The sequence below is a fragment of the Pseudophryne corroboree genome, chromosome 9, assembly GCF_028390025.1.
Source record: "Pseudophryne corroboree isolate aPseCor3 chromosome 9, aPseCor3.hap2, whole genome shotgun sequence".
Taxonomy (NCBI): domain Eukaryota; kingdom Metazoa; phylum Chordata; class Amphibia; order Anura; family Myobatrachidae; genus Pseudophryne; species Pseudophryne corroboree.
The window spans coordinates 40,651,536-40,676,767 of NC_086452.1; the positions used below are offsets into that span (position 1 = coordinate 40,651,536).

At 47.7% G+C, this 25,232-nt stretch overlaps 1 protein-coding gene across 7 annotated transcripts in view; it reads right to left on the reverse strand.

Annotated features, from left to right (window-relative positions):
- Positions 1–25,232, reverse strand: part of PATJ (PATJ crumbs cell polarity complex component) — a 446,647-nt gene that overhangs the window by 310,698 nt on the left and 110,717 nt on the right. For all 7 annotated transcript variants that reach the window (XM_063939224.1, XM_063939227.1, XM_063939228.1 and 4 more), the window contains exons 13-15: positions 14,339–14,412; positions 13,366–13,422; positions 11,840–11,974 (exon numbers count right to left, since the gene is read on the reverse strand). In XM_063939224.1, coding sequence (XP_063795294.1) covers positions 11,840–11,974; positions 13,366–13,422; positions 14,339–14,412 — 266 coding nt within the window. The remainder of the gene's footprint in view (positions 1–11,839; positions 11,975–13,365; positions 13,423–14,338; positions 14,413–25,232) is intronic.

Sequence of the window (25,232 nt, forward strand, 5' to 3'; positions counted from 1 at the left end):
CTTGGAACAGACAGGGCCCCTGCTGTAGCAGGTCCTGTCTGAGCGGTAGAGGCCACGGGTCCTCTGAGAGCATCTCTTGAAGTTCCGGGTACCACGCTCGTCTTGGCCAATCCGGAACCACGAGAATGGTGTTTACTCCTCTCTTTCTTATTATTCTCAATACCTTTGGTATGAGAGGCAGAGGAGGGAACACATAAACCGACTGGTACACCCACGGTGTCACTAGAGCATCCACAGCTACCGCCTGAGGGTCCCTTGACCTGGCGCAATATCTTTTTAACTTTTTGTTGAGGCGGGACGCCATCATGTCCACCTGTGGTTTTTCCCAACGGTTTACCAGATCTGAAAGACTTCTGGATGAAGTCCCCACTCTCCCGGGTGGAGGTCGTGTCTGCTGAGGAAGTCTGCTTCCCAGTTGTCCACTCCCGGAATGAACACTGCTGACAGTGCTAGTACATGATTCTCCGCCCATCAGAGAATTTTTGTGGCTTCTGCCATCGCCATCCTGCTTCTTGTGCCGCCCTGTCGATTTACATGGGCGACTGCCGTGATGTTGTCTGACTGGATCAGTACCGGCTGGTGTAGAAGCAGGGATTTTGCTTGACTTAGGGCATTGTAGATGGCCCTTAGTTCCAGAATATTTATGTGAAGGGAAGTCTCCTGACTCGACCATAGTCCTTGGAAGTTTCTTCCCTGTGTGACTGCCCCCCAGCCTCGAAGGCTGGCATCCGTGGTCACCAGGACCCAGTCCTGTATGCCGAATCTGCGGCCCTCTAGAAGATGGGCACTCTGCAGCCACCACAGTAGAGACACCCTGGTTCTTGGAGACAGGGTTATCAAGCGATGCATCTGAAGATGCGATCCGGACCACTGGTCCAACAGGTCCCACTGAAAGATTCTGGCATGGAACCTGCCGAAGGGAATTGCTTCGTAAGAAGCCACCATCTTTCCCAGGACCCGCGTGCAGCGATGCACTGATACCTGTTTTGGTTTCAGGAGGTCTCTGACTAGAGATGACAACTCCCTGGCTTTCTCCTCCAGGAGAAACACTTTCTTCTGGACTGTATCCAGAATCATACCCAGGAACAGTAGCCGTGTCGTCGGAACCAGCTGTGACTTTGGGATATTCAGAATCCAGCCGTGCTGGTGCAGCACCTCCTGAGATAGTGCTACTCCCACCAACAACTGTTCCTTGGACCTCGCTTTTATTAGGAGATCGTCCAAGTACGGGATAATTAAAACACCCTTTCTTCGAAGGAGTATCATCATTTCCGCCATAACCTTGGTGAATACCCTCGGTGCCGTGGACAGTCCAAACGGCAGCGTCTGGAATTGGTAATGGCAATCCTGTACCACAAATCTGAGGTACTCCTGGTGAGGATGGTAAATGGGGACATGCAAGTAAGCATCCTTGATGTCCAGGGATATCATGTAATCCCCCTCGTCCAGGCTTGTAATAACCGCCCTGAGCGATTCCATCTTGAACTTGAATTTCTTTATGTACGTGTTCAAGGATTTCAAATTTAGAATGGGTCTCACCGAACCGTCCGGTTTCGGTACCACAAATAGTGTGGAATAATAACCCCGGCCTTGTTGAAGTAGGGGTACCTTGATTATCACCTGCTGGGAATACAGCTTGTGAATTGCCGCTAGCACCGCCTCCCTGTCTGAGGGAGCAATCGGCAAGGCAGATTTTAGGAACCGGTGGGGTGGGGACGCCTCGAATTCCAGCTTGTACCCCTGAGATACTATTTGCAGGATCCAGGGATCCACCTGTGAGCGAACCCACTGATCGCTGAAATTTTTGAGGCGACCCCCCACCGTACCAGGCTCCGCCAGTGGAGCCCCACCGTCATGCGGCGGACTTGGACGAAGAAGCGGGGGAGGACTTTTGCTCCTGGGAACCTGCTGTTTGTTGCAGCCTTTTTCCCCTACCTCTGCCTCTGGACAGAAAGGACCCGCCTTTTCGACGCCTGTTTTTCTGGGTCCGAAAGGACTGAACCTGATAAAACGGCACCTTCTTAGGCTGTGAGGGGACATGGGGTAAAAATGCTGACTTCCCAGACGTTGCTGTGGAAACTAGGTCCAAGAGACCATCCCCAAATAATTCCTCACCCTTATATGGTAACACTTCCATGTGCTTTTTTGAATCTGCATCTCCTGTCCACTGGCGAGTCCATAAGCCTCTCCTAGCAGAAATGGACAATGCACTTACTTTAGATGCCAGTCGGCAGATTTCCCTTTGTGCATCTCTCATATATAAGACTGAGTCTTTTATATGGTCTATGGTTAACAGGATCGTGTCTCTGTCTAATGTGTCAATATTTTCTGACAGTTTATCTGACCACGCAGCGGCAGCACTGCACATCCAAGCTGACGCAATAGCTGGCCTAAGTATAATGCCTGTGTGTGTATATACAGACTTCAGGATCGCCTCCTGCTTTCTATCAGCAGGTTCCTTGAGGGCGGCCGTATCCGGAGACGGTAGTGCCACCTTTTTAGACAAACGTGTGAGCGCTTTATCCACCCTAGGAGGTGTTTCCCAACGTGACCTATCCTCTGGCGGGAAAGGGAACGCCATTAGTACCTTCTTAGGAATTACCAATTTTTTATCAGGGAAAGCCCACGCTTCTTCACACACTTCATTTAATTCCTCTGATGGGGGAAAAACTACGGGTAGTTTTTTCTCCCCAAACATAATACCCTTTTTAGTGGTACCTGTATTTATATCAGAAATGTGTAACACCTCTTTCATTGCCTCAATCATGCAGTGAATGGCCTTAGTGGGCATCAGGTTAGACTCATCGTCGTCGACACTGGTGTCAGTATCCGTGTCGACATCTGGGTCTGCTTGAGGTAGCGGCGTTTTAGAGCCCCTGACGACCCATGCGACGCCTGGGCAGGCACGAGCTGAGGAGTCGGCTGTCCCACATTTGGCATGTCGTCGATTTTCTTATATAAGGAGTCTATACGTGCACTCATTACTTTCCATAAGCCCATCCACTCAGGTGTCTGCCCCGCAGGGGGTGACATCCCTTCTAAAGGCATCTGCTCCGCCTCCACATCATTATCCTCATCAAACATGTCGACACAGCCGTACAGACACCTCACACACACAAGGGATGCTCCGAATGAGGACAGGACCCACAAAAGCCCTTTGGGGGGACAGAGTGAGAGTATGCCAGCACACACCAGAGCGCTATATAATGCAGGGACTAACTGAGTTATGTCCCCTATAGCTGCTTTTTATATTATATATATTTGCGCCTAAATTTAGTGCCCCCCCTCTCTGTTTTTACCCTGTTCTGAAGTGTAGACTGCAGGGGAGAGCCAGGGAGCTTCCTTCCAGCGGATCTGTGAAGGAGAAATGGCGCCAGTGTGTCTGAGGGAGATAGCTCCGCCCCTTTTCCGCGGCCTATTCTCCCGCTTTTTCCTGGATTCTGGCAGGGGTATTTACCACATATATAGCCTCTGGGGCTATATATTGTGGTATTTTGCCAGCCAAGGTGTTTTTTATTGCTGCTCAGGGCGCCCCCCCCCAAGCGCCCTGCACCCTCAGTGACCGGAGTGTGAAGTGTGCATGAGGAGCAATGGCGCACAGCTGCAGTGCTGTGCGCTACCTTGGTGAAGACTGATGTCTTCTGCCGCCGTTTTTCCGGACCTCTTCTTGCTTCTGGCTCTGTAAGGGGGACGGCGGCGCGGCTCTGGGACCGAACACCAAGGACTGGGCCTGCGGTCGATCCCTCTGGAGCTAATGGTGTCCAGTAGCCTAAGAAGCCCAATCCGGCTGCAAGCAGGCGAGTTCGCTTCTTCTCCCCTTAGTCCCTCGCTGCAGTGAGCCTGTTGCCAGCAGGTTTCACTGAAAATAAAAAACCTAAACTATACTTTCTTTCTAAGGGCTCAGGAGAGCCCCTAGTGTGCATCCAACCTCGGCCGGGCACGAAATCTAACTGAGGCTTGGAGGAGGGTCATAGTGGGAGGAGCCAGTGCACACCAGGTAGTCATAAATCTTTCTAGAGTGCCCAGCCTCCTTCGGAGCCCGCTATTCCCCATGGTCCTTACGGAGTTCCCAGCATCCACTAGGACGTCAGAGAAATTAATTTATTCAATTTTGGAATAAGGCTGTAACATAACAAAATGTGGAAAATGTGAAGCGCTGTGAAAACTTTCCGGATGCAATGTAGTTTAGATATACATAGCTTCCAAGAAATGAGTACCAATAGATTCACATCCGTCCGGTCACAAGTACCACTATTCATATCCTTCTTTATCATTTGAAATAAGTGCCTTTTAAGGTGGTTCTTTGCTGCACCTAATCTGCTATTTGTGAAAAGGCATCTGTGAGGACAGAAAAGCTCACATCAATGTGCGTGCTTATACTCTCATACCAGGAGACCCCTCTGAAGATAAAAAGTTGGATTTATGGTCTTCCCTTGATACATTTTTTTCTTGTAGTCCAATAGGGGGCAAAGGAGATGCTTATACGCTGGGTATTGGTGGTGTGGGAGTGAGCAGGCACCAAAGAGTTAAACGAATGTTCTCAGTAGGCCTCAGTCCCCCTTCCCATATACCAGGCATTCCCAACCACGGTCCTCAAGGCACACTAACAGTGCAGGTTTTAGTGATATCCAGGCTTGAGCACAGGTGACTTATATAGCACCTCAGTAATTTTGATTTAACCGTCTGTGCTGTAGCCTGGATATCACTAAAACCTGCACTGTTAGTGTGCCTTGAGGACCGTGGTTGGGAATGCCTGCTCTATACCATGCTCCTATGGCCCCGGCCCTGCCAGTTTTGTTAGAGGGAGGGAGGAAAGGAAGGGAAGGGAAGGAAGGAACACAGACAGAAACAACCTTACTGTAAATAAAACCATATATTCACTGGTTTAAGAACAAGATCCTGTTAGTCAGGTGTGTTAGGGAGGGCATCCTGTGCCCCCTATTGGAATACAAGAAAAGGATTTATTAAGGTAAGCCCATAAATCCAATATTCTTGTGCGTCCACTAGGGGGCACAGGAGATGCTTATACGCTGAGACATCCTACAGCTGTTCCCTCATGGGCGGGGACGCTCCTGGACTACACTAAGGACATTACGCTTAAATGTTGCATCTGCTGGCGCAAAAGTATCAAAGGCGTAGAACCTAATAAAGGTTTGAGCAGAAGACCATGTGGCCACCTTGCAAAGCTGCTCCGCAGAGGCTCCACGGCTAGCTGGCCAAGAAGCTCCCACCGAATGGGTGGAGTTAGCTGTGGCCCCCAAAGGGACAGAAAGATTCGCCGTCAAATAGGCGTGACAAATAGTTGACCTAAGCTATCTGGCCAAGGTCTGCTTCGAGGCTGGGAACTCCCATTTGCGAGAATTAGAGAGAACAAACAAGGAGTCCGACTTACGAACCTCCTTAGTACTCTCCACATAAAGCCGAAGAGCTTGGACAACATCCAGAGTTGCCTCTTCCGTGGATCCCTGCATAAATGCAGGAACCACTGTCTCCTGGTTAACATGAAATCCAGACACCACCTTGGGGTAGGTAGGCTGGACGCTTGCGAAGCACCGCCATCTGAATGGAAGACTAAAAAGGGTGAACACCATGAAAAGGCACTAAGGTCTGACACCCTTCTGGCCGATGAGATGGCCAACAGAAAAAATGTCTTCCACGTGAGCCACTGTAGCTCGATCTCCTCTAAAGGCTCAAACGGAGGAGACTGGAGAGCCCTAAGAACCAGAGCAAGATCACAGGGGGGCTACCGGAGGCACAAATGGAGGCTGAACATGCAGAACCCCCTGCAAGAAAGTCTAAATTTATGTTTTCCAAACACGGTGGTAAATCCTGGCCGATGAAGGCTTCCTGGCTTTTAACATAGGGGGTCATTCCGAGTTGATCACTAGCTGAAAATGTTCACTGCGCAGCGATAAGGCAAAAAAAGGCACTTCTGCGCATGCATATGCGGTGCAATGCGCACGCGTGATGTACTTTCACAACGGGCGATGTAGTTTCACACAAGGTCTAGCAAAGCTTTTCAGTCGCACTGCTGGCCACAGTGATTGACATGAAGTGGGCGTTTCTGGGTGTCAACTGACCGTTTTCAGGGAGTGTTCGAAAAAACGCAAGCGTGGCTGGGCGAACGCAGGGCGTGTTTGTGACGTCAAATCCGGAACTGAACAGTCTGAAGTGATCGTAAGCGCTGAGTAGGTCTGGAGCTACTCTAAAACTGCACACAAATATTTTGCTGTTGCTGTGTGATCCTTTCGTTCGCACTTCTGCTAAGCTAAAATACACTCCCAGGGGGCAGCGGCATAGCGTTTGCACGGCTGCTAATAACAGCTAGCGATCGAACAACTAGGAATGACCCCCATAGTCCAAATGACTTCCTAAGAATCACCCTTCTTCTTCAGGATTGATGTCTCTACAGCCATGCCGTGAAAGCTAGATGGTCCAGATCTGGATGAACGCATGGTCCCTGGGAGAGAAGATCCGGTCTCCAAGGTAGTCAAAGTGGCGTGTCGATAGAAAGACTCTGCAGATATGCTTACCATCCTCTCCGAGGCCAATCCGGAGGGGCAGGGTATCGGGGAAGCGGGACTGAGGCATGCTGGGAACATTTGTTTAACTCTTTGGTGCCTGCTCACCAGGGGTGTATCTACCTATTGGCCAGAATAGCACTCGCCAGGGGCTCCAGGCAAGGAGGGGGCGCCATCTGGCAGTGCCATCTATGGCCAGGGGGTAGAACCAAGTAGTACTTATAGACTTGGTGACTGTCTGTTGGTGCTGGCGTCAGTGTCTGGCAGCAGCGCCCCATACCTCGCTTGTAATCATACTTAACATAAACTACAGCTCCCAGCAACCCTTGTTCCTGGGAGCTCCCGGCAGCAAGGGCTGCTAGGAGCCGTAGTTTACTTTGAGTCTGATTGATCACTAGTGCGGAGCTGTGCCGCAGGACACTGGTGCCGGCAGTGACAGGCAGTCACCAGGTACAGTCAGAGCCGGATTATGCGGAGGGGGGGACGTCGAGGCACAGAGGCATCGGAGTGGAAGCACGGCACTCACTGCCAGGCAGGCCAGCAGCATGGAGGAGACGGAGAGAGGACAACGAGCTACTAAAGTACATTCAGTCAGCGTACCCTGTCTGTAATGTGGGGGGAAACTATATAGTCTGTGTGTATGTGTGTCTGAGACTGAATTTATGTATTTATGTATGTATGTATGTATGTATGTATGTATGTGTGTATATAAATACCTACTGTATTTATGTGTGTATTAGTGTGCGACTATGTATGTGAATAATTGTGTAACTATGTATGTGACTGTATTTGTATCTACTGCATGTGTGACTGTACTGTACATCATATGTATGTGTTTTGTGTGTGACAGTATGTATGTATGTAAGTGTATAAGTGTGTGCCTATGGGCAGGACCAGATAAACTAATGGCAAATGCGATTTGACCGCATTCCCCATATAAAATTAGAAATGTATTTATTAGCACTAGTCCACATTTCCATTTTCTATTTACATTCCCCATATGCCCTGTATAGACTGTGTTTTCTATAGGGGTATGACTGTGTGGCGTAATGTGAATAGGAGACACTACTGTGTGGTGTAATGCGATACTGTACAGCAGAATTTGAATTGGAAGTACTATTGTGTGGCCATGTCCCTTTCCCACAAGGCCACATTCCTTTTTTGACACGCCTTCCTTATTTCAAGTGTGTGTGTGTGTGTGTGTGTGTGTGTGTGTGTGTGTGTGTGTGTGTGTGTGTGTGTGTGTGTGTGTGGCACAAGCCCCTGACTTTGCCTGGGGCGCTCAGACCCCTCGGTACACCCAGTAGCGGATCTTGCCACGGGCAAGCAAGAGTTTTGCCCAGGGCAGCGCCTTCCGGAGGGCGCCGCACCATGGCAAGATCCGCCACTGCTGTGCCCTCCGCTGCCCCCGCTGTGTCCCCCGTCTGTGCCTCCTGTGAAGGGAACTAGACGCGTAGCGTCTAGTTTCCCTTCGTGGAGAGTACCTTTGCTGAACGGTGCGCGATGACATCATTGCGCACCGCTCAGCATTCAAGCGGTGCTACTAATGTACAGGAGGCGTCTAGTTTCCCTTCGTGGAGAGTACCTTTGCTAACGTCATCGCGCACCGCACAGCAAAGGTCCTCTCCACGAAGGGAACTAGACGCTACGCGTCTAGTTTCCCTTCGTGGAGAGGACCTTTTGCTGTGCCATCGCGCACCGCTCAGCATTCAAGCGGCGCTACTAATGTACAGGGGGTGTAACTGACCACACTCCCTGTATTAAGCCACGCCCCGTTTCCTGCCCGGGGCGCAGAGCGGGCTTGAACCGGCCCTGGATACACCCCTGCTGCTCACTCCCACACCACCAATACCCAGCATGTAAGCATCTCCTGTGCCCCCTAGTGGACGCACAAAAAAGAGCACTTAAAACGTAATGAACAGAACATAAATATAGCTGTGCGTCTCTTTACACTTACGCAAACCAAGACACTACCATCCAGAGCTGGACTTTTGCTGTACAGTAGATGCTTTGCGCTTTGTAAAGAACAGAGGCAGACCGCCATTTTTACGAGAATGCAGCTTAGCAATTCCCCAGCAATCAGTGTCATCGTTGTCATTTAATGGCAAACTATTAACAGGTTTGTTCTTAGAATCTTTTCTCATGAGTACTGTATCAGCCCACAGAAAGGCCATCCCACTGATTGTAGCTGGTGCCACATGTGGCTGATAATAATGGCTGCCTAGACCTCCAACATCTGGCCGGTTCCTAGTCAACTGACCGGCTGCATCCTCATGTCATGAATATTGGCTCAGCAACTGGTGTGTACGTTATAAACAAGGTAAATACTGTACATGGAAAAACTCTAAATGACATTGTGTATTTAGTTCTGCAGCCAGAATTTATATAGCCACGCTGCACAGATTATCTTCATCTGCTTCAGCTTTGGTCGTTCCTCTCGTTATCTTTCCTGCACCCCTGTCAGCGTCCAGCAGGACTGTTTCGCATTAATAAGATATTCCATCAAACACTTACGCAGTTGGTGATTCCTGCGGCTCACTATGGTCACAACGCACCACAAACAGACTAAAGAGGTTTGCGTTAAACATTTTATATTAGTATAAAGACAGATCTTGTTCAGCGTTTACCAGAAGACCAATGTGTGAGCAGTGGGGAGAGTAGATTACCATTCTGCTCACGCACATTTTGACCTAAAGAGCTGTACTGCCATGTCAGTACTCCATGTACACATAATTTAATAACCTCAAAAGGCTGTTGGATCTGATTTTGTTGGAAATTTAATCTTGCTCTAGAAGGAACGACATATTTTGAGAATAATAAAAAAGAAAAAAAAAGCTAGACTACAAGACAGAACACGGGTTACAGCACTGTAGAGTTTATCCCACAAAAAATACATTTACATTTACTTGGCGTTCTTGAGCAGCCAGGCTACACCCTAACGCACGTCTCAGTCAGCTCATTTTCTGTATTATGGTTACAATCTTGAACAAGCCTTCTTTATTATTGCAAGACAAATAGTGTTTGTAAAACTCTTCACGGGCCTAACACCGTAAGTATTTATATTCTATTGAAGTGGAATAGACACAGACCTTTGTACTAGTTATTTCAGTGAAATAGGAAGGAAGGCAGCCCACAGAAGGTCGGGCGAGTTGCTGTTTGCCGTTACTTACGTTCTATAGCCTGCCATATAATGAATGTGAGCTCATTTAAATTCACTGTTATCAACTACATCAATTATTACTATGTGCATAGCACAGTCCGTTGACAATATGGAAAGTAGAGAGCACCGACCAATCCGCTTACAGCCAGAGGTCACATGGTTATCTTCCCATTAACGTTATTGCAGTTCTTCTCAAACTGCTTGTGCATAAGTAACATTGAAATCCTAAGTATCCGCATATAGATGGGTCCACGGTTATCTTGACTAGTTTTCTGCGCCTAGGCACAACATGATTTATTAGCATAAACCTTTCATCTATTGTTCTCAGCTGCAATACAATACAGAGAACAATACAGCAGGGGATTAAGTCATTACAGCAGAGGATTAAGTCCGACTGGACAGTCTCAGCTAATCCTATTAAAGGTCAAGATAAATGTGGACCCATCTGTATAGGGGTCTATTCATTAAGCAGTGAAAACACTTGAAAAAAAAGGAGCAGTAGAGAAGTTGCCCATGGCAACCAATCAGCTTTGAATGAAGCCTTTATCAAGTACATTCTATAAAATGTAAGGGAGATGCTGATTGGTTGCCACGGGCAACTTCTCTACTGGTCTGTTTCTCCATTGTTTTCAGTGCTTCATAAATAAACCCCAGTTATGCTTCATGGGGAGGCTGTAGAAACATTAGCGTCACACTGACCACTTGCTTTCACATCTGCGCTCATTTATCACTTACTGTACTCCAACACATCAGTATATTTATACTTAAAGGTCTTTGACATTTGGAGGTTTTCATTCACCTAAATAGGTCACAGAAATTATTCTGTTGACACCTTTAAAACCTCTATAGTTCAATAAGAAAGGTAGCTTCCAGGTTTGTAGTTGCGGGATTCCCTCATCACCCTTAACTAGTAAATAGACTGTGCAGTAAATACAGGGTGAAGGTGTAAAATGTTACCTCCATCCTCTGTATTAAACACCGATCCAGTCAATATTGGCTTTATTCAGTTAAATCCACTCAGACCAGTTACACAAGACTACGGGCATTGACTCACATCGGTGCAACCATGTAAGTACCTACACTATAATAGTACACCAGTACTATTGGGCAGCACGGACGGTGTAATGGTTAGTATTACTGCCTCACAGCACTGAGGTCATGGGTTCAATTCCCACCATGGCACTGTGTGGAGTTTGTATATTCTCCCCGTATTTGCGTGGGTTTCCTCCGGGGACTCCGGTTTCCTCCCACAATCCAAAAATATACTAGTAGGTTAATTGGATCCCAACAAAAATTAACCCTAGTGTGAATGTGTCTGTGTGTACATGTGGTAGGGAATATAAAGTGTAAGCTCCACTGGGGCAGGGACTGATGTGAATGGGCAAATATTCTCTGATATAGCGCACACATATTCCGCAGCTCTTTAAAGTAACTGGTAATAAATAAATACACCAGCAATCATTCTCCAGTTGCCCGGAATGGGATGTAACAATGCTCACATGTCCTGATTCCGGTTCCTCCAAAGTTCGGAGGTATGTAACCATCACATACTCATCACATTTTAGGACTATATGATGACCAATTGTGTCTGGTTTTGTAAAAACGCAGATTAATATTTTAGACAACTGTAAATCACAATGTTACTTCTTATTCAGGCAAACTAATGCAAGTGTTGTTTCCTCCATCTAGATGGAAAGCAGCTGCAGCCACTCCAATGAATCTCAGAAAAAGAATAGTCTGCGGATGATGTAAAACAGAAGCTGGGGAAGCATAGCATGTTAAGAAAGCTCACTTTCATATTACTGACCTTGTTCACATCCTATGTAGTAAACAGACAATAGGCAACAGGTAACTATGAACCAAGCTAAATAAGATCTAGGGGTAGATGTACTAAAGCTTCTGAAAATGAAAAAAGGTGTTGTTGCCCAAAGCAACCAATCAGATTCTGTCTATCATTTTCTAGGATGCAACAGAGGAATGATTGGTTGCTCTGGGCAACACCACATCTTTTCATTTGAAGAAGCTTTAGTAAATCTAACCCTAGTTTACCCTTCATCTAAAATAACATGAATAAGACCTCCTTGAGTAGGATCGTCATTCAGCTCAGTAAAAAAAACAAAACTAAAAATAAGGAAAAATTCTCAAATGACTTCGGTACCTCCAATAATTCATCTTCTGGCTGCAAAATGCCAAGTTTGGCAACCGGACCTTCCGGGGAAATGCTGGATATATAATGGTGGCCGTCAAACGAGTCCAGTTCTACCCCCAGTCTCATGGTGTGGATGGGCAGAAGCTGTACAGAGAACACACAATTGCACAGTAAGATCATTATGGTTATCCTGGTGGGGACAGAAGTGTACAGGATGGTAATTAGCAATACGTAAATAAGGACATTACAATCATAAGTTACACAATCTAGAAGAGGGATCTTGTTTGGTGAATAATGGAACCTACAAGGGAACTCTCACTTTTGAGATTTACTATGCTTTCCATGAAACTTTACCCAATAGTGGGCAGAGGAAACAGATTTAATTAGCTATTAATTTAGCCCAAAATTATAGCAGGTTATAGCAGATATGAAAAGAAACAGGGCTCTCTGTGAACAAACGGCCGTAATTCTCACTAATAAGCTTGGAGAGAGGGGGAGGAGGAAAATGTAATACGGCATATAGAAAAATAAAACATATTTTATATATATATATATATATATATATATATATATATATATATATATATATATATATATATATATATATATACACACACACACACACACACACACACACACATATATATACTACGGGTCCTACTATGCAAATTGGCTTGTGCAGAGTGTCTTTTTTGCTGAAATGTGCATCTTAGTTGCAATGCGACAAAACTGCTTCACAAGACTTCACTGATTAATTTGATATGTGACTCTTGCATATCTGTGTCCGACTGAGTCTGAATCTGTGGGGGTGAATCAGACCTGATTGCTGCGCTGCTAATTTTGCTGTCCTGCGTTCAGATAGTCGCCGCCCAAGAAGAGTGTAAATTCGCCGTGCAAGTGTGCGATCGCAATGTGTACGCCGTACTACAAATTGTCCCTCAGTCAGCGGACAGCTGCAAATCCGTTCGCACCTCACTCACCATAGAATGATTTTACCAGTGTGCGCGCAGCCCAGGACTTACTCCTACAGTGCTATGAGAACAGGCTGATCGGGGCCGGAGCGGACGTCAGACACCTCCCTGGAAACGCCTGTGTTCTTCCTGACACTCCCAGAAAACAGTCAGTTACCATCCACAAATGGCCTCTGTCAATCAGCGTGTTTATGGCTGTACGATCAAAATTTTCCCACAAGCCTGCCGCTGGTCGGCGATGCCTGTTGTTGTTTGGTGACTCACTTGCGCATTGCGGTGCATGCGCAGTCTATCGATAATCGCTCGCTGTGCGAAAACACGCAGCAGCAATCAGGTCTGAATCGGGCCCTGTATACAAAGTGCTACGACAGCACGGCCAAGGCTTATTCTCACGCCAAGTTCCGTTATGCTTCGCTTACACTACACTACACCACTCGGCAGAGCTCACTCACGCCACGCGTCTCGTGCTGCATGGCGTATTGATGATAGATGTACGAGGACACACTGTAGGCATGTTTAGGAAACAAGAGGGCAAAAAGTGACCAGTCTGAACCATGTCCTGACCTTGGAGTATTTCTGTAGCTCTTCATCATCTTCAATTTTAGCATCCAGAACAACCACCTAAAGAATTACAAGGACAAGAATTTAACATTTCAAAATCATCATCTTATACAAAACCTAAAAAAAAAAAAAGTTTTGAATACGGGATTCTGCGCAGGCTGGTGGATCAGGGGGCCAAGGCGAAACCTTAATAAAGGTTAATGAAAAAGGGTCAGATGATGGCATATAACAAAAAGCAAAACAAATCTGGCCAAGGTGCAGTCCCCAGATATCTGGGGAGATTACGAAGCATCAGTCGAGGGTCTGCACATCGGCAGGGGACCTATATAAAAATGTAATCTATTAATCTGTGCAGACATGTACTAATCAAACCACAGGGATCATTCTAAATTATATATACTGTATACACACACATATAATAATAATATATATATATATATATATATATATATATATATATATATATACACACACACACACACACACACACACACACACACACACATACATACACACATAAACACACAAAAATACCCTAATACAGTTTACAACTTCATTTTCATATTCACACAATGGGGTAAATTTACTCTGATGGGAGTTCTATTTAAGATGGGATGTTGCCCATAGCAACCAATCAGATTCTACTTCTCATTTATCTAGCACCTTCTAGAAGATAATACCTGTAATGTGATTGGTTGCTATGGGCAACATCCCACGTTAAATAGAACTCCCATCTTAGTAAATTCACCCCAATGCCTGGGATTTGAGACACAGGGACAACAGGTTAGCTTTGTGGACACACTTGTTTTTAATGAGCAAGTCTGAGCGTATCCATTGTCGCGTTTAAAAACACTGAAGATAAAAACTAAAAATCTACCTGGAAGATAAAGACTACTGCTGCTGGAGCTGCACAAGAAACACGCTGTGAAATTCATCCCCCCCAGTGAGGAACATTTGTTAGTCTCTCTGTACATACCATGACTAGGTAATCAGGACCGAGACCTTTCTCCCACTTCAACTTCAATGCATCAGCCTCAGGGGATATGGGTCCTAGGAAAAAAATGATATTTAAGAATTTATTTTACATAGAACATCTGTTGCATCCCAGACATACTCCTCCTGGAGAGGACAGAACCTTAACTAGCCAATAATACAGGTTGGGTTATATACAAGAGTAATTAATAACTTCACCAATAACTGTAAAAGTGTTAAGTGCTTCATTGAGGGTTTTAAAGCAATAAACCACAAAGCTCAAGCTACCACTCTCAGGTGTCACAGGACCTGAGAATATTCTTACTTATAACCCTAACATAACATGTGTTTGTATATTCATATACTTTGCATTAAACAATATATTCTGCACCTGTGTGACTGGTATCACTACTCTGTGCTGATGGAGATCCTCTCCACCCACTATATAACTCTCAGTCTGTGGCTTCCTGCTGTCTCCATTCCCCTCCTCACATCATGTCACTGCCCCTGTCACATGCAGCCCTGTCCTCACTGACACATCACTCATCTCCTGATATACTCTGTGCTGCTGGGGACCCTGCTCCTTCCACTATATAACTCTCAGTCTGTGGCTTCCTGCTGCCTCCATTCCCCTCCTCACATCATGTCACTGCCCCTGTCACATGCAGCCCTGTCCTCACTGACACATCACTCATCTCCTGATATACTCTGTGCTGCTGGGCACCCTGCTCCTCCCACTATACAACTCTCAGCCTGTGACTGCCTGCTGCCTCCATTCCCTTCCTCACACTATGTCACTAGCTCCGTCAGATACTCCATCTCAATCATTTATAAAATCCTGATCGCATTTTCCCCTCCCTACCCAAGTTTACAACCACATGGAGCCATGATATGGAATTGCAGCTTACGGATAAACATAGGTTAAATATTTATCACTCTTTCATGTTTCCTATCAGAGTGTTTCTGATAGGTCATCACTAGGTGGTATTGGTGTCCCAGTTTTGGGTAAAATGTCCCCTGGTCTCCTTGATACATGTTGGAGATATGTCATGGAGGCATGGGATCTTAGTTACCATTTCAGTGGGGAGGCCCCATATTGGCGACGGTGTAAAATGGAGAACTGCTCCTCCCCTTTGGTTAAGGAATGAGTGATCAGTCTAGACGTGTTTAGGGACACTGTCGGCCATGGACCAATTTTCAGAATTTATCCCAACCTAGTTACTTGGACTAGAATTTAAACAATCTAATTACGATGGTTTCATATATTCCTGTACTACGCCCTTTTTTGTGGATGTTGCCGATTTTGTCTGGTGGAGATTTGGTCCCCTCTCATCAACCCTTCATTCCTCTCCCACTCTCCCTTGGTCTGTCCGTCTTACCCTTGGTTTTGTTATGTATGGAAAATTAGGTTCCCAGTGTGCATTGCTATTTCTTATTTTGCAATTTATACAGTATTCTAATGTTTTGTAAATGTTACATTAAAACAAAAAGATACGGATTAACAGGAGCTATAAACTAATAAAAAATAGGATTTTGGTACTCACCGTTAAATCCTTTTCTCCTAGTCCGTAGAGGATGCTGGGGACTCCAAAAGGACCATGGGGTATAGACGGGATCCGCAGGAGCTTGGGCACACTAAAAGACTTAAGACTGGGTGTGAACTGGCTCCTCCCTCTATGCCCCTCCTCCAGACCTCAGTTATAGGAACTGTGCCCAGGAGAGACGGACATTACAAGGAAAGATTTTTGTTTTAACTAAGGGCTACCAAAGTACCAGCCCACACCATAAACATACCGTACAACCGGAACACCACCAAACCAGATAACAGTATGCATAAAACGCCAGCAACCAGCTGCAACAACCCAATACACAAGTCGTGTATTAACTAACTTAACCAGTAAGAAAATATATATAAAGCAAGAAATAGTCCGCACTGGGAGGGGCGCCCAGCATCCTCTACAGACTAGGAGAAAAGGATTTAATGGTGAGTACCAAAATCCTATTTTCTCTTACGTCCTAGAGGATGCTGGGGACTCCAAAAGGACAATGGGGATTATACCAAAGCTCCAGAACGGGCGGGAGAGTGCGGACGACTCTGCAGCACCGACTGAGCAAACGCCAGGTCCTCATCGGCCAGGGTATCAAACTTATAGAATTTAGCAAAAGTGTTCGAACCCGACCAAGTAGCCGCTCGGCAAAGCTGTAGTGCCAAAACACCTCGGGCAGCCGCCCAAGAGGAGCCCACCTTCCTGGTGGAATGGGCTCTAACCGACTTCGGCACCGGCAACCCCACCGAAGAATGAGCTTGCTGGATCGTACTACAAATCCAGCGTGCAATAGTCTGTTTTGACGCGGGATGACCAACCTTGTTGGCCGCATACAAAACAAACAACGCTTCAGTTTTCCTAGTAACAGCTGTCCTAGAAACGTAAACTTTTAACGCTCTTACAACATCCAGAGATTTTGGAATCGACACTTCTTCCGTAGCCACCGGAACAACAATAGGTTGGTTAATGTGAAACGACGAAACCACCTTTGGCAGAAATTGTTGACGAGTCCTCAATTCCGCCCTATCCGAATGAAAAATCAAGTACGGACTCTTATGAGATAAAGCTGCCAATTCCGATACTCGCCTGGCAGATGCCAGCGCCAAAAGCATAACCACCTTCCAGGTGAGAAACTTCAACTCAACCTTCCGCAAAGGTTCAAACCAGGAAGACATGAGGAACCGCAAAACGACATCAAGGTCCCATGGCGCTACAGGCGGTACAAACGGTGGATTGATATGCATTACACCCTTCACAAAAGTCTGAACCTCTGGGAGGGCAGCTAACTCTTTATGAAAGAAAATAGACAAAGCCAAAATTTGTACTTTGATGGAACCCAATTTCAGGCCTGCATCTACACCCGCCTGTAAAAAGTGGAGAAAACGACCCAAGTGAAAATCCTCCGCAGGAGCCTTTTTAACCTCACACCAGGAAACATACTTCCTCCAGATACGGTGATAGTGTTTCGCCGTAACCTCTTTCCTAGCCCTAATAAGAGTTGGAATGATCTCCCTGGGAATACCCTTACGAGGTAAGATCTGGCGCTCAACCTCCATGCCGTCAAACGCAGCCACGGTAAGTCCGGAAATACGCATGGACCCTGTAACAACAGATCCTCCCTTAGAGGAAGCGGCCAAGGATCTTCCACCAGTAAGTCCTGAAGATCCGGATACCAGGCCCTTCTTGGCCAGTCTGGAATGACGAGAATCGCCTGAACCTTTGCTCGACGAATGATCCCCAGCACCTTTGGAATGAGAGGCAGAGGAGGGAACACATACACCGACTGGAAAACCCACGGCGACACCAGGGCGTCCACCGCCGTGGCTTGTGGGTCCCTTGCTCTGGAACAATACCTCGGGAGCTTCTTGTTGAGCCGAGACGCCATCATGTCTATTAACGGAATTCCCCAGCGTCTTGTCACCTCTGCAAAAACCTCTTGGTGCAGAGCCCACTCTCCCGGATGGAGGTCGTGTCTGCTGAGAAAATCCGCTTCCCAGTTGTCCATCCCCGGTAGGAAAACTGCTGACAGTGCGCTGACGTGTTGTTCCGCCCAGCGAAGTATCTTTGTGGCTTCCGCCATTGCCGCTCTGCTCCTTGTTCCGCCTTGCCGGTTTATATGGGCCACCGCTGTGATGTTGTCTGACTGTACCAGGACCGGTCGACCCTGAAGAAGACTTCCTGCTTGGAGCAGGCCGTTGTAAATGGCTCTTAACTCTAGAACATTTATGTGGAGACAAGCTTCCTGGATCGACCATTTTCCCTGGAAATTTCTTCCTTGGGTGATTGCACCCCAGCCCCGGAGACTTGCATCTGTTGTCAGAAGTACCCACTCCTGGATACCGAATCGGCGTCCTCCCAGGAGGTGATGAGCTTGTAGCCACCACAGGAGAGAAATTCTGGCTCTGGGAGATAAACTTATTTTACGGTGAATGTGTAGATGAGACCCGGACCATTTGCTCAGCAAGTCCCACTGAAACACGCGGGCATGAAATCTGCCGTATGGAATGGCTTCGTACGCTGCAACCATCTTCCCCAGAACCCGAGTACAATGATGTATCGACACACTCGACGGCTTCAGACGTTCTCTGACCATCGTCTGCAATTCCAGAGCCTTTTCTTCTGGAAGGAATACCCTCTGTAACTCCGTGTCCAGAACCATGCCCAGAAACGTAAGCCGAGTGGTCGGAGTCAACTGGGATTTCTGCAAATTGAGAACCCATCCGTGTTGTCGCAGAAGCAATAGAGACAACTCCATACTTCTCAGCAATCGTTCCTTGGACCTCGCCTTTATCAGGAGATCGGCCAAGTACGGGATAATTGAAACCCCCTGTTTGAGAAGAAGAACCATCATTTCCGCCATGACCTTGGTGAAAATCCTCGGAGCCGTGGAAAGCCCAAACGGCAACGTCTGAAATTGGTAATGAGCATCCTGTATTGCAAACCTGAGGAAAGCTTGATGCGGAGGATATATCGGGACATGTAAGTAGGCATCCTTTATGTCGACTGACGCCATAAAATCCCCCCCTTCTAGGCTGGAGATCACAGCTCGAAGGGATTCCATCTTGAACTTGAAAACTTTCAAGTATGGATTGAGGGATTTTAGATTTAGAATTGGTCTGACCGAACAGTCCGGTTTCGGCACATCAAAGAGGCTCGAGTAAAACCCCTCCCCCCGCTGCGAAGAGGGAACGGGAATAATGAACCTCTGTAGACACAGTTTTTGAATTGCTGCTAACACCACCTCCCTGTCCGGCAGAACTACTGGTAACGCCGAAATGAAGAACCGGTGAGGGGGCAACTCCTGAAACTCCAGTTTGTATCCCCGAGACACGATCTCTAGTACCCAAGGATCCAGGCCTGATTGAATCCAGACCTGACTGAAATTTTGTAGACGGCCCCCCACCGGTTCGGACTCCCCCAGGGAAGCCCCAGCGTCATGCGGTGGACTTGGTAGCAGCAGGGGAGGACTTTTGGTCCTGGGCGCCCGAACCTGCATAAGGGTTCCTTCCCCTTCCTCTACCTTTTGAAGCATTTGCTGATGTGGTGCCTTCTTCTGTTGTGTGGGAACATAAGGAAGAAAAGAGGACTTACCCGCAGTCGCGGTCGAGACCAGGTCAGCCAAGCCGTCCCCAAACAAGACAGTACCTATGAAGGGTAGCGCTTCCATAGCCCTCTTGAAGTCAGCATCAGCGTTCCATTGATGGATCCACAGGGCCCTTCTGGCTGATATCGACATGGCACTGGTTCTTGAACCCAAGAGACAGACGTCCCTCGCCGCATCTTTTATGTAATCTGCAGCGTCCTTAATATAACCAAGAGTTAGAAGGACATTATCTTTATCAAGAGTATCCATACCATTAGCTAAATTCTCAGCCCATTTAGCAATAGCACTACTCACCCATAACGACGCCACAGCGGGTCTGAGTAATGCACCCGAATTAGCGAAAATGGACTTCAGAGACGTCTCCAGCTTGCGATCCGCCGGATCCTTGAGAGCTGCCGTGTCGGGAGACGGAAGTGCCACTTTCTTAGACAAACGAGATAAAGCTTTGTCAACAGTTGGAGATGCCTCCCATTTTTCCCTGTCATCAGAGGGGAAAGGATACGCCATGTAAATTATCTTGGGAATCTGCCATTTCTTATCCGGCGACTCCAAAGCCTTTTCACAAAGAGTATTCATTTCATGAGGGGGGGGGAAATTTCACCTCAGGTTTCTTTTCCTTGAACAAGCAAATCCTTGTTTCCTGAACCACAGGTTCATCAGAAATGTGTAAGACATCTTTTATAGCCACAATAATTTACTGAATACTCTTAACCAAACGTGGATGTAACGCTGCCTCAGTGAAATCGACATCGGAATCAGAGTCCGTGTCGGTATCAGTATCTACCACCTGATTAAATGGCCGCTTTTGCGACCCAGATGGGGTTTGTACCTGAGACAAAGCCTCTTCCATGGACTTTTTCCACACCTGAGTCTGCGCCTCAGACTTATCTAACCTCTTTGATAAGGAAGTTACATTCGCGTTTAATGTACTGAGCAATGCTAGCAAATCAGGTGTCGGCTGCGTCGACAGTCCCGATTCTAGCCCTGCATCCACTCCCCTAATAACCTCCTCCGGTGAATAAGCTTCCGCCTCAGACATGCCGACACGCAGTACCGACACACCACAACACACAGAAGGTCCCTGCTAGGTGACAGGCCTACCAAAAAAGCCCAGATAGAGGACACAGAGGGAGTATGCCAGCTCACACCCCAGCGCCCATATATCGCAAAAAACGATATATGTACCCAGCGCTGCCTACACCACTATTAAGCACCAACACTGCGGCCCCCCTCAGAACAAGCCCCCCGTTACTTGGAAAGCGTGGAGGTCCGACCAGCGTCTATCCCTCAGCTGCGTGCAGCAGGGAAAATGGCGCCCGTGAGCTGCGGGTCGAAGCTCCGCCCCCTTCCCGGCGCGCTTCGGCCCGCCAATTTCATATTGTAAAAGATGCCGGCGGGGGTCTGTACACCATCATTCTGCCGCCCTAAAAGAAACTCCAGTAACATGCTGCCCAGGGCGCCCCCCCCAGCGCCCTGCACCCAGTGAATACCGTTGGTGATGTGTGTGGGAGCATGGAGCACAGCTTCACCGCTGTGCTGTACCTTCCGTTACTGAAGTCTTCTGCCGTCCTGAAGTCTTCTGATCTTCTCATACTCACCCGACTTCTGACTTCTGGCTTCTGTGAGGGGATTGACGGCGTGGCTCCGGGAACAAGCAGCTAGGCGCACCAAGTGATCGAACCCTCTGGAGCTAATGGTGTCCAGTAGCCAAGAAGCAGAGCCTTGAAACTCACAGAAGTAGGTCCTGCTTCTCTCCCCTCACTCCCACGCTGCAGGGAGCCTGTAGCCAGCAGGGCTCCCTGAAAATAAAAAACCTAACAAAAGTCTTTTCTAGAGAAACTCAGTAGAGCTCCCCTAGTGTGCATCCAGTCACTCCTGGGCACAAAGTCTAACTGAGGTCTGGAGGAGGGGCATAGAGGGAGGAGCCAGTTCACACCCAGTCTTAAGTCTTTTTGTGTGCCCAAGCTCCTGCGGATCCCGTCTATACCCCATGGTCCTTTTGGAGTCCCCAGCATCCTCTAGGACGTAAGAGAAAAATAAAGAAAGGTGGTCTGACCCCAAACACAACTTGTCTAACAAACATTATCCATCATAACCACTAAAAAAATCTCTCTCATACTGTACATACTTAAAGGTAACAAGTCTGCAAAAAAAAAAAAAAAGTAAAAGTAAAAAAATAAGAATTTACTCACCGGTAATTCTATTTCTCGTAGTCCGTAGTGGATGCTGGGAACTCCGTAAGGACGGGCTCCGCAGGAGACTGGGCACTCTAAAAGAAAGAAAAGGTACTATCTGGTGTGCACTGGCTCCTCCCTCTATGCCCCTCCTCCAGACCTCAGTTAAGGAAACTGTGCCCGGAAGAGCTGACACAACAAGGAAAGGATTTGGAATCCAGGGTAAGACTCATACCAGCCACACCAATCACACTGTACAACTTGTGATAACCATACCCAGTTAACAGTATGAACAACAACTGAGCCTCAGTAACAGATGGCTCATAACAATAACCCTTTAGTTAAGCAATAACTATATAAATGTATTGCAGAGAGTCCGCACTTGGGACGGGCGCCCAGCATCCACTACGGACTACGAGAAATAGAATTACCGGTGAGTAAATTCTTATTTTCTCTGACGTCCTAGTGGATGCTGGGAACTCCATAAGGACCATGGGGATTATACCAAAGCTCCCAAACGGGCGGGAGAGTGCGGATGACTCTGCAGCACCGAATGAGCAAATACAAGGTCCTCCTCAGCCAGGGTATCAAACTTGTAGAACTTCGCAAAAGTGTTTGAACCCGACCAAGTAGCTGCTCGGCAAAGCTGCAATGCCGAGACCCCTCGGGCAACCGCCCAAGAAGAGCCCACCTTCCTTGTGGAATGGGCTTTTACTGATTTAGGATGCGGTAACCCTGCCGCAGAATGAGCTTGCTGAATCGTGTTACAGATCCAGCGCGCAATAGTTTGCTTTGAAGCCGGAGCACCCAGTTTGTTGGGTGCATGCAGGATAAACAGAGAGTCAGTTTTCCTGACTCCAGCCGTCCTGGCTACATAGATTTTCAAAGCCCTGACTACGTCCAGCAACTTGGAAGCCTCCAAGTCCCGAGTAGCCGCAGGCACTACAATAGGTTGGTTCAAATGAAACGCTGATACCACCTTTGGGAGAAATTGGGGACGAGTCCTCAATTCTGCCCTGTCCATATGGAAGATCAGATAGGGGCTTTTACATGACAAAGCCGCCAATTCTGACACACGCCTAGCTGAAGCCAAGGCCAACAGCATGACCACCTTCCACGTGAGATACTTTAGCTCCACGGTCTTAAGTGGCTCAAACCAGTGTGATTTCAGGAAATCCAACACAACGTTAAGATCCCAAGGTGCCACTGGAGGCACAAAAGGGGGCTGAATATGCAGCACTCCCTTAACAAACGTCTGAACTTCAGGCAGTGAAGCCAGTTCTTTTTGAAAGAAAATAGATAGGGCCGAAATCTGGACCTTTATGGATCCTAATTTTAGGCCCATAGTCACTCCTGACTGTAGGAAGTGCAGGAATCGACCCAGCTGGAATTCCTCTGTAGGGGCCTTCCTGGCCTCACACCAAGCAACATATTTTCGCCATATACGGTGATAATGTTTTGCCGTCACGTCTTTCTAGCCTTTATCAGCATAGGAATAACTTCATCCGGAATGCCCTTTTCCGTTAGGATCCGGCGTTCAACCGCCATGCCGTCAAACGCAGCCGCGGTAAGTCTTGGAACAGACAGGGCCCCTGCTGTAACAGGTCCTGTCTGAGAGGCAGAGGCCATGGGTCCTCTGAGATCATTTCTTGTAGTTCTGGGTACCAAGTTCTTCTTGGCCAATCCGGAACAATGAGTATAGTTCTTACTCCTCTCTTTCTTACTATCCTCAGTACCTTGGGTATGAGAGGAAGAGGAGGGAACACATAAACCGACTGGTACACCCACAGTGTCACTAGTGCGTCCACAGCTATTGCCTGAGGTCCCGTGACCTGGCGCAATATTTTTTTAGCTTTTTGTTGAGGCGGGACGCCATCATGTCCACCTGTGGCAGTTCCCAACGATTTACAATCTGTGTGAAGACTTCTTGATGAAGTCCCCACTCTCCCGGGTGGAGGTCGTGCCTGCTGAGGAAGTCTGCTTCCCAGTTGTCCACTCCCGGAATGAACACTGCTGACAGTGCTAGCACGTGATTCTCCGCCCATCAAAGAATCCTTGTGGCTTCTGCCATCGCCATCCTGCTTCTTGTGCCGCCCTGGCGGTTTACATGGGCGACCGCCGTGATGTTGTCTGACTCAATCAGCACTGGTTGGTTTTGAAGCAGGGGCTCTGCTTGACTCAGGACGTTGTAAATGGCCCTTAGTTCCAGTATATTTATGTGTAGTGAAGTCTCCTGACTTGACCAATGTCCTTGGAAGTTCCTTCCCTGAGTGACTGCCCCCCATCCTTGGAGGCTTGCATCCGTGGTCACCAGGACCCAGTCTTGTATGCCGAATCTGCGGCCCTCGAGAAGATGAGCACTCTGCAGCCACCACAGCAGAGACACCCTGGCCTTTGGGGACAGGGTGATCAACCGATGCATCTGAAGAAGCGATCCGGACCATTTGTCTAACAGATCCCACTGAAAGATCCTTGCATGGAACCTGCCAAAGGGAATTGCTTCGTAAGCAGCCACCATCTTTCCCAGGACTCGCGTGCAGTGATGCACCGACACCTGTTTTGGTCACAGGAGGTCCCTGACCAGAGATGACAATTCCTGGGCCTTCTCCACCGGGAGAAACACCTTCTTCTGTTCTGTGTCCAGAATCATGCCCAGGAAAAGCAGACGCGTCGCAGGAATCAGCTGCGACTTTGGGATATTCAGAATCCAGCCGTGCTGTTGCAACACTTCCCGAGAGAGTGCTACGCTGACCAACAACTGCTCTCTGGACCTCGCCTTTATAAGGAGATCGTCCAAGTACGGGATAATTATAACTCCCTTCTTCCGAAGGAGTATCATCATTTCGGCCATTACCTTGGTAAATACTCTCGGTGCCGTGGACAGACCAAACGGCAACGTCTGGAATTGGTAATGACAATCCTGTACCACAAACCTGAGGTACTCCTGGTGAGGTGGGTAAATGGGGACATGCAAGCAAGCATCCTTGATGTCCAGCGACACCATAAAATCCCCCTCTTCCAGGCTTGCAATAACCGCCCTGAGCGATTCCATTTTGAACTTGAACTTCCTTATATAAGTGTTCAAGGATTTTAAATTCAGAATGGGTCTCACCGAACAGTCTGGTTTCGGTACCACAAACATTGTGGAATAGTAACCCCGTCCCTGTTGAAGGAGGGGAACCTTGATTATCACCTGCTGGAGGTACAGCTTGTGAATTGCCGCCAGTACTACCTCCCTTTCCCTGGGAGAAGCTGGCAAGGCTGATTTGAGGTAACGGCGAGGGGGAGTCGCCTCGAACTCCAGCTTGTATCCCTGAGATACAATTTGTACAGCCCAGAGATCCACTTGTGAGCGAACCCACTGGTTGCTGAAGTTTCGGAGACGCGCCCCCACCGCACCCGGCTCAGCCTGTGGAGCCCCAGCGTCATGCGGTGGACTTAGTGGAAGCGGGGGAGGATTTTTGTTCCTGGGAACTGGCTGCTTGGTGCAGCTTCTTTCCTCTACCCCTGCCTCTGGCCAGAAAGGATGCGCCTCTGATCCGCTTGCCTTTCTGAGGCCGAAAGGACTGTACA